This window comes from Abrus precatorius, unplaced genomic scaffold (assembly GCF_003935025.1).
Source record: "Abrus precatorius isolate BTA unplaced genomic scaffold, Abrus_2018 Scaffold10, whole genome shotgun sequence".
Taxonomy (NCBI): domain Eukaryota; kingdom Viridiplantae; phylum Streptophyta; class Magnoliopsida; order Fabales; family Fabaceae; genus Abrus; species Abrus precatorius.
Window position 1 is genome coordinate 5,246,857 of NW_020874292.1, and position 12,190 is coordinate 5,259,046.

General features: G+C 35.8%; 1 protein-coding gene across 2 annotated transcripts in view; it reads left to right on the forward strand.

Annotated features, from left to right (window-relative positions):
• Positions 1 to 12,190, forward strand: part of LOC113849609 (DNA topoisomerase 3-alpha) — a 30,368-nt gene that overhangs the window by 6,936 nt on the left and 11,242 nt on the right. For both annotated transcript variants that reach the window (XM_027479631.1, XM_027479639.1), the window contains exons 12-17: positions 6,335 to 6,424; positions 6,551 to 6,655; positions 7,713 to 7,747; positions 9,057 to 9,186; positions 11,379 to 11,431; positions 11,505 to 11,604. In XM_027479631.1, coding sequence (XP_027335432.1) covers positions 6,335 to 6,424; positions 6,551 to 6,655; positions 7,713 to 7,747; positions 9,057 to 9,186; positions 11,379 to 11,431; positions 11,505 to 11,604 — 513 coding nt within the window. The remainder of the gene's footprint in view (positions 1 to 6,334; positions 6,425 to 6,550; positions 6,656 to 7,712; positions 7,748 to 9,056; positions 9,187 to 11,378; positions 11,432 to 11,504; positions 11,605 to 12,190) is intronic.

Sequence of the window (12,190 nt, forward strand, 5' to 3'; positions counted from 1 at the left end):
TTAGAGGAAATTATTAAAAGAGATTTGGTGATAAATTTTTTTTTTTCTGAGAATTTAGTTTAAACTCAATGACATCATGTGATCTATATAACCGACTTCACCTAATGGGATAATACCCATTTTTTGTTGTATTATATTTGGCACTTGCCATTTTCCTCTTAAGCTTTTCATAGTCCTGTTCTCCTGTCAGATTCTTGATGAAATTCTAGATAAAATTGATCCCAGGATGTCTCATTTACAATACTTGCTAATATTCTTTTGTAAGATTCAGTGTTGTATTTAGTGCCTTCTTAGAGGCTGACGATTTAGAAGTTTGATAAATTTTGACTTTGTGACAAAAATGAAGGCAAAATGATCCAAACATAACATATCGCTAGTTACCCTAAGTATCTATTCATTGTGCCAATAAATTTGATAAAACTGATGTTTAGTTCCTTTTTTCCCATCAATTTGATTAAATTGTTGGTTTTGGTATATAAAATTTAATATTTGTTTCTTCTTGTCTTTTGTTGATATAATTTAAATAAAGGCTACCAAGGAAAGAATTATCATCACTAAGCACACTGTCAGTATGATTAGGCAAGATCTGTTCACAAAGACACCCTTCAATCCACTACATATACACATTGCAATTGTTTTACATATTCTTAGATTTGGAGTGAGAGAGGGTCTGGATTGGGAACATATGCATCACTGGATCCAATTAATTGGAAGAAAGATGATAAAAATATATTTCTGATTGATATCTCACTGTACATAATGGCTTATAATATATATACAATGCGAGATACTATTCTTCCTAAAAAACAACAATTACATCTAATCATATCTATCACTATAAATGGAATAAATCTGTAAATAGAATAAATCTACACTAAATCTGTACAATATCTTAACAATATCTACACTAAATCTGTATAATATCTTAACAATATCTCAACACTCTCCCTCAAGCTGGTGAATGGATATCTATCATTCCCAGCTTGCATGTAAGTTCTTGAAACCGTTCCATGGGAAGTCCTTTAGTTAACATGTCTGCCAGTTGGAGCCCTGAGGGAACATGTGTTGTGGCTATTAATCCGCTGTCCAACTTCTCTTTGATGAAGTGTCGGTCAATCTCAACATGCTTAGTTCTGTCATGTTGGACCGGATTATGAGCAATACTGATTGCTGATTTGTTATCACAAAACATCTTCATAGGAGCTTCATATTTTATTCTCAAGTCATCTAGTATGATCTTCATCCATAGCAATTCACAAACACCTTGTGCCATAGCCCGAAATTCTGCCTCAGCACTTGATCTAGCAACAACATTTTGCTTTTTACTTCTCCAAGTCACCAAATTCCCTCCAAGAAACATGCAATAACCTGATGTTGGTCTTCTATCAATAAGGGATCCTGCGTAGTCAGCATCGGTGTATATTTGCATGGATAGGCTTCCACCCCTTTTAAACAACAATCCCCTTCCAGGTGTGGCCTTAAGATACTGTAGGATCCTATCAACTGCCTGCATATGTCTAACCCTTGGATCATGCATAAATTGATTGACTATACTAACAGCATATGCCAAATCTGGTCTAGTATGTGCTAGGTATATCAATCTTCCTACTAGTCTCTGGTATAGTCTTTTATCAACTTTAGGACTCTCCTCATCACTTCCTATTCGATGGTTTTGCTTAATGGGAACACCAGTAGCCTTGCAACCAAGCTTTCTAGTTTCTTTGAGAAGATCTAAGATGTATTTCCTTTGTGAAATGAAGATACCTTGTTTAGAGTAGGCAACTTCAATTCCGAGGAAATACTTCAGTTTCCCAAGATCTTTCATTTCAAACTCAGCTGCTAATCTTTTCCTCAGAAGCTGCTGCTCAACCAAATCATCACCCGTTATGACAATGTCATCAACATACACTAATAAAATAGTGAGTTTTCCATCTAGTGTATGTTTAAGGAAGAGGGTATGATCTCCTTGACTCTGTTTGTATCGCAATGAAGTTATCGTCTTCGTGAACCTTCCAAACCAAGCGCGAGGGGATTGTTTCAATCCATACAATGCCTTTTTCAGCCTACACACTTTGTTTGTCTCGCCAGTGATGTTATAACCAGGTGGAGTCTCCATGTAAACCTCCTCCTCTAGGTCTCCATGTAAAAAAGCATTTTTTACATCAAATTGATGTAACTCCCATCCAAAATGAGCAGCAAGGGAGAGCAAGATTCTGACTGTGTTCATCTTGGCTACTGGGGCAAACGTCTCCTCATAGTCAATCCCATATGTCTGTGTATATCCCTTTGCGACTAATCTTGCTTTATATCGATCTAATGAACCATCAGATTGATATTTCACTGTATATATCCATCTGCATCCAACTGATCTTTTGCCATCAGGTCTCTCAACAATCTCCCAAGTTCCATTCTTCTCTAATGCTCTCATCTCCTCATTCATAGCTTGAACCCAATTCTCATCCTTCAATGCTTCTTGTACGGAGGTTGGGATTTGGATAGAGTCTATGGCTGCAATGAAACTCTGGTGCTGCAAAGAAAGGTGTTTAGAGGAGACAAATTGAGAAATAGGATACTTGGCATAAGTCCTTTTTCCTTTTCTCACTGCAATTGGTAGAGTATCTAGGTTAGGCTCACAAGTATTCAAAGGATCATTTTTCAAGTCAGGAATGAAAGAGTTAGTACCTTCAATACTTACCATAGGTTCAGACTCTTGAAGTTGCTGTTGGTTTGATTCAGGTTTCCTTCTCCTTTGATACACCAAAGTTGGTGTAGCTGCTTTAGGTGGTGGAGTAGAGGGTATCAATTCTTGGGTAGAGTCAGATGAGTTTCTAGTAGGAAGTAATGGCTCTTGCGTATTAGTGAAAGGTAAAGGCTCTTGTGTTGGAGGAAAAAATAGGAATGACTCAGGGATAAATGACTCAGCTTCTGAAAGACTCTCCCCCTGAAGCTGAGGACGGAAGAAAGACTCAGTCTCATGAAAGGTGACATCCATGGAAGTGAAGAACCGACGACTGGATGGGTGAAAACATTTGTATCCCTTTTTATCAAGAGCATAACCTATGAAAATGCACTTAACAGCTCGGGGATCAAGTTTATGACGATGTTGACGATGCACATGAACAAAAACCACACACCCAAAGATTCGATGTTGTAAAGTTTGCATAATAGGAACAGAGGGGAAATGGGATAACATAAGTTGCACAGGGCTTATATTTCCAAGAACACGAGAAGGCATGCGATTAATTAAATAGGTAGCAGTTAAAACAGCTTCACCCCAATATGAATTAGGGACAGACATCTGAAAAAGTAAGGCCCTAGTGACTTCTAATAAATGCCGATTTTTTCTCTCAGCCACACCATTTTGTTGTGGAGTATCCACACATGTAAATTCATGAATAATGCCATGTTTTTTAACAAAATCAGAAAATTGTTGATTCACATACTCCCTACCATTATCAGAATGCAAACGTTTGATAGTTTTGCTAAATTGTGTTTGAATCATATTATAAAATTGGACAAACAATTGAAAAACTTCTGATTTATCTTTCATTAAAAACAACCAGGTTACTCTTGTGCAATCATCAATAAAGGAAACAAACCATTTAGTGCCAGAGATATTAGGAATAGAAGCAGGACCCCAAACATCAGAGTGAATAAGTGTGAAAGGCTCGTCACATTTATTAGAACTAGATGGAAATGACACACGATGGTGTTTTGCAAATTGACAAACATCACAATGAAAAGACTCAACTGACTGGTTGACAAACAATGATGGAAACATAGACCTAAGTAGGGAAAAAGGCGGGTGACCAAGACGCTTGTGCTGTAACCAAATTTGAGAGACTGTAGACTTTGAACTTGTTTGGTGACATGAAGAAAGTACCCTCTGACTGGAACCACCTATAGCTTGTAACTTGAGGAGATAGTATAACCCTCCTGCTTCCTTAGCAACTCCAATCGTCCTCCCCGTGGCAAGATCCTGAAAGACACAATGGGAACGGAAAAAAATGACTGCACAATTATTGTCTTTGAGAAGTTTATGAACAGAAATAAGGTTATGGGAGAGCTGAGGGACATGAAGCACATCATGTAAGTGTAGGAAAGGGTGAAGGGAAACAATACCGGAGCCTGCAACTGAGGTACGGGAACCATCAGCTACAGTTATATGGCGTGTGCCTAAGGTGGAATGGTAAGAAATAAAATGTGGGGTGTGAAAGGTCATGTGGTCAGTTGCACCAGAATCAATTATCCATAAATCCTCAGGTATAATACTAGAAGCATTAAAAGATTGAGAATAGAAATTCTTACCAGACAAGGTTAGAGAGCAAGAGCCAGAGGGCTTACTAAGAGAGGTGAGGAGAGTTCTCAAGTGGGCAAGCTCATCTTTACTAAGGGCTGGAACTTCATTCTCCACTGGTGTATGTTCTGATGTGATGATATTTTCTGAAGTAGTCAGATTGGCCTGACTAGGGGACAAGCCTCGAAATCCTCCCATGCGACTAAGAACATTGTCCTTGCCATGAAGTCTAAAACAATTCTCCTTAGTGTGTCCAGGCTTCTTGCAATATGAACACCAACGATTATCTCGGGAAGGCTTCAAAGAGGTTGAAGAAGGTCCTGATTTTGCTGTCTTACCTGCAACCAAGGCGGATCCGGCCGTGGGTTTGTCGTCAAGCATAACAGCTCTACGACTTTCCTCGCCTCGAACAGTGTAAAACACCTCAGACAATGAGGGTAGTTTCTCTTTACCCAGAATCTGAACTCGAATAAGGTCATATTCTGGATTCAAGCCAGAGAGAAATTCAAAGACCCTATCCCTGTTAACAAAATCTGTCAGGATGGAAGCATCTTTGCTACATTCCATCTGCAGATTCTGGTATTGATCCAATTCAGCCCATAGACCAGTAAGAATTCCATAGTAATCTGTCATACTCATTGCTCCTTGCTTGATTGAGAAAATCTTCGTCTTCAACTCATAACAAGTAGCAATATCTTGCTTCTTAGAGAAAGTCTGGTGAAGGACATCCCAAATCTCACGAGAAGAGGATAGGAACATACAATTACGACTTACATCGGGTATCATAGAGTTCCACAGCCATGTCATAATAAGAGAATCTTCATCATCCCAAGCCTCAAAGTGAGGGTCTTCCTTGGTAGGAGGATTTCCCTCAATGTGGGATAATTTTCGACGACCTTTGAGAGTACGCCGGATAACTTGAGCCCATTGCAAATAATTTTTCCCATTCAAGTGATAGGTAGGGTGTAGGACAGGAAGGTCATTAGGATTTAAAGGTGTAGGTGGATTGGGAGAGGAAGTTGAAGTGGAATGGGTAGCATTAGTGGTGGTTTGAGGGGTGATTTTAGGTGTTTCGGATTCTGCCATAGGTAAAGGGTGGCCGGAGGTAGGTCAAAGTGATGCTGTGGTGGTCAGATATGAAAGAGAGGTTGGAGAAAAAATGGCCAGAAAGTTGGCCGGCAGCGGTAACAGTGGTGGGTGTGGGAGAATACGACGGAAGAAATATAGAGAAAACAAAAAAAAAGGCGTTAGGGAAGAGACAACAATTAAGGTTGTAGAAATTGTCCAGCAATGAAGGCTGGAATGCAGCGGAAGGTGTTCAGGCTCCCAGGTCGGGAGCTCTGATACCAAATTGGAAGAAAGATGATAAAAATATATTTCTGATTGATATCTCACTGTACATAATGGCTTATAATATATATACAATGCGAGATACTATTCTTCCTAAAAAACAGCAATTACATCTAATCATATCTATCACTATAAATGGAATAAATCTGTAAATAGAATAAATCTACACTAAATCTGTACAATATCTTAACAATATCTACACTAAATCTGTACAATATCTTAACAATATCTCAACACAATTTCTTGATGTTAAGATGTCCCTTGCAAGGGAATATGGCTGAAGTAACCTTATATTTATAAGACATGAATATCCTCTAACCTTGAGCTAGCTTTCGGAGTTGACGTAGATCTGAGCCATTTCTATTGTGGTATAAAAGTTTATCCAACCTTAATGTTGGGCCATCCAAAGTCTTGTAAACTTTACACTCCAGAGTCTATCTATGATGTGCCCCATCAACTAGGAATATGCCTTCAGTAGCCTTTGTCAGACTTGAGCATTTGTTCCCCTTTGAGCTAACTCTTGGGGCTCAGTTTGACTTTGTCCTTTTCTAATACTTGACATGAGTTTTTTTGATACTTTTTCTTTTTATCGTTGTTGTAATGATTGGATTTTTATGTTTGAACTGTGACTAATTGCATCTAAGTTTGAAGAATAAGATATTCATGACAGTGCTATTGATATTACAGTTCGTTCCAACAACTTTGACCCTTGATTCAGGAGTAACCAGGCCACCACCACTTCTGAGTGAAGCTGATCTGCTGAGTTGTATGGACAAGGTGAGCATGATAAGGAATCTGACAGACAATAATATTAATTAAAAATTTGACTTTTTTTTTCAAATTATGAGTCATCACATATTGACAATCATATATTTGTTGTAATTTTTTATTTCTTCTGAAAAGGAGGGTATTGGTACAGATGCTACAATGCATGATCACATCAAGAAGCTGCTTGATCGATTTTATGCAACGAAGGATGCTAGCACTCGCTTCAGACCAACTAATCTTGTAAGCACATACTGTTAATTTTGAAGGAAAATATCTTCTTTCTTTCTCGTGGTTTTTCTCCATGTCTTATATTTTTCTTTCTTGGAGGAGGATGTAGTGACTAGTGAGTAATATTTATTAGCCAATATGTGAATATTTTATTTAATTAAGTGATTTTATATTCACTGTTGTAGTGTCATTCTACAAATTGAACCTGATAGCCATTGAATGCATGCATTACATTGTCAACCATCTGGTTTAGTTGACAGTTATAAATTCTACATTATTTTGTGTTAGGCATGGAGTCAGTAAGTCATTATTTTCCTAAGAATATTTAGACCTGTTGTATACTAATTTCCTATTATATATATTGTACAAATTGGGAACATGATTCAGCTCAATAATTGTAAATATTTAGGATTTCTCATTTAAGCTGTACAAATTATGAATTAGAATCAATTGTCATTAATGCCTGTAAATGCAATGTATTATTTAATGAGAAGAATAGATGAAGCATTGGCAGAAAGCCACAGAGTCTGACACTTTGAACACGAAGAAGATGGCCGTGACCCATTTAGAAGAAAAAATGATTACATTTATAAGGTTACAGGCACAGCAATTAGAATTGATATGTGACCTGCATTAATTTTGGCAACAACTAAATATACAGTTACACATGCAAAGAGTAAGTAATATATCATGTGAGATCTGCTTAAAAGGATTTTTCACCATAACATTGGTGTTAAATCATGCTATTACCTATCCTTGTCAATTTTAGTATCTGCAGACCTCTACAACAGAGTGACATGGGCATGATTGTTAATTTTGTAGATATGCTGTAGCTGTATCCTTGTGTTTTTTTTACTTGCATAGAAATTGAAGTTGATCCGGAAGTTCATACCCATGGGGATTTTCAAGCAAAGAATCTTTTTCTTTTCTTTTATTAGGTTAGTTTTAATGTATTTGATTCTCAAAGGCGTGGTGCACTGGTATAAGTAGTCAAAACAAAATAATGATGTATAATATTTTTTTCATGTCACTTATAATTTTATTGATCATGATTATGGTATTATTGTAGGGTGAGGCACTTGTTATGGGATATGATGACATGGGGTAAGTAATTCTGTTTATATTAAATGTCTCTACTCTCTTGTCTAATATTATTGAATTTCTTAATCTCAGTTAAGTGGATGTCTTTATGTTCCAAACTGTTCATGATAAAATCTATCATAAGATGTATAAAGTGTCATAAAAAATAGAAAAGAGGAATTCTTGGTAAAGATATTTCAAGTTTACGAACAATTAACTGTTGTAAATTATTCTGATTTTCCTCCCTGTTTTCTCTCTTTCCTTAAATTTCTGTAATTAGCATAATTGGGTATGATTGACACCCATGATTTTAGCATGGAATTAAATACCATATCTGTATAAATGGGCACTGTTTAACACTGTAAATTAATAAGAAAATATTCATTCAATATTCTGTTCGGCGTCTTCTTTCAAATTGGTATCAGAACTCCCAATCTTGGGGCTAATTTTTTTAGCTGCCTTTATTGTGGTCATTGCACTTTTGTCATGCTTAATCAAACTCTGTCACTGTTCATCACCAAAGACACTATTCATTGCTGGAGACTGCTTCGATTGTGCTGGCGACCACATCAGGTGAATCGCCATCCCCAAAGACCCAGTACTAGAGGACGTATCACGCGCTGTCACGCACCAGAACTGTGGTGCAGATTTTCTCATGCGTATAAGTCATGCACTAGCATGCTAGCGTCGGAACTCGATGCTATTGACACCAGAAGACTTGTCGACTCTTACTCTTCCTGTCTTGCTGGTTTTTTGGCCGGAGCTGCCATTGTTGAGGCTGCACCCTACAAATTCCGTGTTCTATGTTTGTGTTTTTTGCAAGTTGCTAAGTTGTGATGGTTGCAACAGAAGCTTTGGAGGTTACCCACCCAACAGCCCAAACCTGCTAATTTGTTGCTGTTGACCTCTAATAATCTTCCTGCATTACCTTCTGCTAATCGGCTCAATGGTCGGAACTATCTTGTGTGGGCACAATTTATTTGAAGGATGTTAAAGGGTCGAAAGAGGTTGAACCATATTGAAAGGGATGCTCCTACTGCAAAGGACTCACAATTTTAGGCATGGGATGATGAGGACTCTTTCATTATGACCTGTTTGTGGGGTACTTTTGGTTCCGAAGATCACCTGGAACTATCTAGTTTATATTTGAATCCAAAAATGTGATTTTCACATATTATGTTTCCTGCTTTAGTTCCAACTCAGCATGCACTGTTCCCCATCATCTTCATTCTATCTAGTGACTGTGTAAGAGATGCCATTTGCATAGGAAGGAATTTTTAACCTTACATGGATTTTGTTGAGCACTTGTCTTTTTCTACCTTTATCATTTCAGGTATAAACTTTGGAAACCATATCTTAGAGCTGTTATGGAACGTGACATGAAATCTGTCAGTGAAGGAAATAAAAGCAAAGCTGAAGTTCTGGCAACTAGCTTGCAGCAGATGAAAGCTTGTTTCCTAGATGTAAGCAATTGTGTGGTTCTTGCATGGTTTCTTGTAAGGTGATAGTTATTACCATGGTTTGGTTACTCAGAAAATCTGCAGCATCAATAAAGGTTAAAATTGCATCTTTTGAGTTCTTATTTCCAATTGCATTGGGGTGGCAAACCTTTAAAGATTAAATTTTAATTGCACAGTATTTTTCAGTCTTGAGGTAGGTTTCCTCGCTTATGATATTGACATGTGAAGGTAGGTAGTAAGACAGGTTGATCATCTCTTATAAATTTATTCCTGCTTCAAGATAAGTTTCTTCTCATCTTGTGAATATCTCAATTTCCTATATTGTTATCAGATATTTTCTTTACTTTTTGACATTTGTTAATCTTTCATGTAGTCGACATCACTTAGTGGGATAAGACTTGGTTGTTGTTGACATTTGTTAACCTTATTCCTCTTTAGCAGTATCAATAGGATGATAGATGACAATGTTTTTGATCTCTATCTATATACTTGTTGGGTACTTAAATTCCCATACTCATTGCCTGCTATTTACTTAATTAAAATACTATTCAAACTCTTTTATGATTTAATATGAAGTATTAATTAAAAATAAATAAACATAGTGTAAAATTATAATAAGTAAAAAAAATAAAATTATCTAATAAACACAAAAAAAATATTGTAAAAAAAAAACATATACGAAGTTTCAACATCAAGATATTAAGGTGAAATATTATAAATTATAATATTTTATCTAAAATCAGAAGAAAACAAACTTCTAACAGAGTTACTTTATTGAGTTGTTAGTCCTGTCAGAAAACTCTTTAAGTTACCATTTTCTAAGGTTATTGAAAAAATGGTACACTAATAATAAATAGTTACATATTTTAAGTCAGATTAACAGAGATAATCAAGTTATTTTACTTTATTTTTGGAATCCGAGTCTCCAAAATATTGCATTATTTTTATTAGTTAATTTAATATGATGTAATTTTTAAATACTAAATGAATAATTTATTATTTTTATTAAATATATAATCAACATAAAAAATAATTATTTAATATTATTGATAATATGGCATAACATTGCACGCAAGTTCCTTTTACTCCACCTCCTATAGTAATGCAAAACTTGACATTGATATACTACAAATATCAGGTTTAGGAAAAATTTTAAAAAAATAAGAGAAAAATCAAAAAGAAATATGAATATTGTTTTATTTATTATGCAGTATATATCATAAAATAATATATTAATAAAAATAAAATAGTATATATTATTAATACTATATTGATAAAATAATTTGAATGTAATAAATGGGTATGGATACTATAATACCTGCACCCATATAATTTTGTGGATATTTACCAATATCTGAACCCATTAAGCGGATAATTTCCTTACACATTGCAGTTATTTTTTGCGGATACGTATCAAGTATTATGCCCATTGCCATTTTTACGTAGGATCAATGGCTAGTAAAAAAGGGCAAGTGAGGAGCTTTTATTTAGAGAACACAATAAATGACCCTTCTAGCTTTGTTCATTCGTGTTGGTTGTGTTGATCTTTTTAAATGAGACCCCCCTCCCTGTAAACAAACAACAGTTGAGGAGACCTTTATCCTCATCCAATGATGATGAGAACAGCTTAGTGCCTTTAGCTTGAAGCTAAACTGTAGCATGCATGCACCATGGTAAGTTGAGTATAATAATTTTTCAAGTAGTAATTAAAACACATCTACAGATGGGAATGATGCCAACTATGAAGTATTTCTGTTCAATTTAAGTATAATATCAATATGCTATTAACTGTGCAACTGATCCTTTATGAAGTACTAAAACTGCCCTAGATATCATTTGGTAGGGCAGGATGTGATCTGTACATCTGTACTCATCGACCCTTCTTTCTTGGTTAGGGTAGTCCAACTGTTCTGAACTTGTGATGCATCTTGAAACAAACTGGGTTTGTGGCTTTCACATGTCTCAGCATTTTTGCAGGAGGGATTATAGGCCAAATTAAAATTTCCAATATATTTATTTTGTTTTTACACCAATGTTTTTGGTAGCAATGTGCACACTAGAAGAAAATGATTGGTACTCAATTTTTTATTCACATAAGTAGGTTGTCCATTTTATCTGCCTTCATAGTTGCATGGAGTTTATCTGGTTATGGCAAGTTTGCACTTCAATGTCTGATAACCTGTAAATATTTGCAGGCAAGATTGAATAAAGTAAAACTTTTAGAAGCCATGGCAATATTTTTCGAAAGGTGATTATCCCGCTACCATCATCCTTGTGGATTCCTTATGCAAAATGTTAGAAGATATTAACCACCAATGCAGATCTAGTAGAGCTGGAGGTGATGAGCTGCATGCAACTGGTGAAATTGTTAGGCGTTGTGGACTTTGCCAAGAATCAGACATGGTGCTAAAGAAAAATCGAGTATGTTGTATAGGTGGTTGTGATTTTCTGCCCTACAAAGGAATGACAGCATTTCATAAACAAATTTTGATGTTTTTGCAGTGTTTTGTCTATTCTTTTCCTGTCAGTTAGATGGTGACCTTTTTGGGGATAAATTAAATGGACCAATTATGTGCCATTCATGTTAGATTGTGTGACAGTAAATCAAATGGCAGTATGTGCCATGCATGCTGGATCATGTGACTGCTAATCAATTACAATCTGAACATGGGACAAGGAGAAATGTATTTGTGGTTAAGTTGTTAGTGAATACTTTTATGGTTTGGAGCAGGAAACAGAAACAGAAAAGGCAAAGTAGACTCAATGTAGTTGATATATAAGTTTAGAGCCCTTTTGGTGAACAGAATAAGAAAACAAAATAGGATAATTTTTCTTATTGTATCTTTTTTCTGGTGTTTCTCTAATCAACAAGATATAATAAGTTTATCCTATAGGCTTATCTTATCATACTCTCTAGTGTAGGTTTTATCTTGGGGGGGGGGGGAGTTGGTCTGAGTTAGAAATAGATAATATAGTTTACATAATGTATAAACTTTGTTATTGTAGT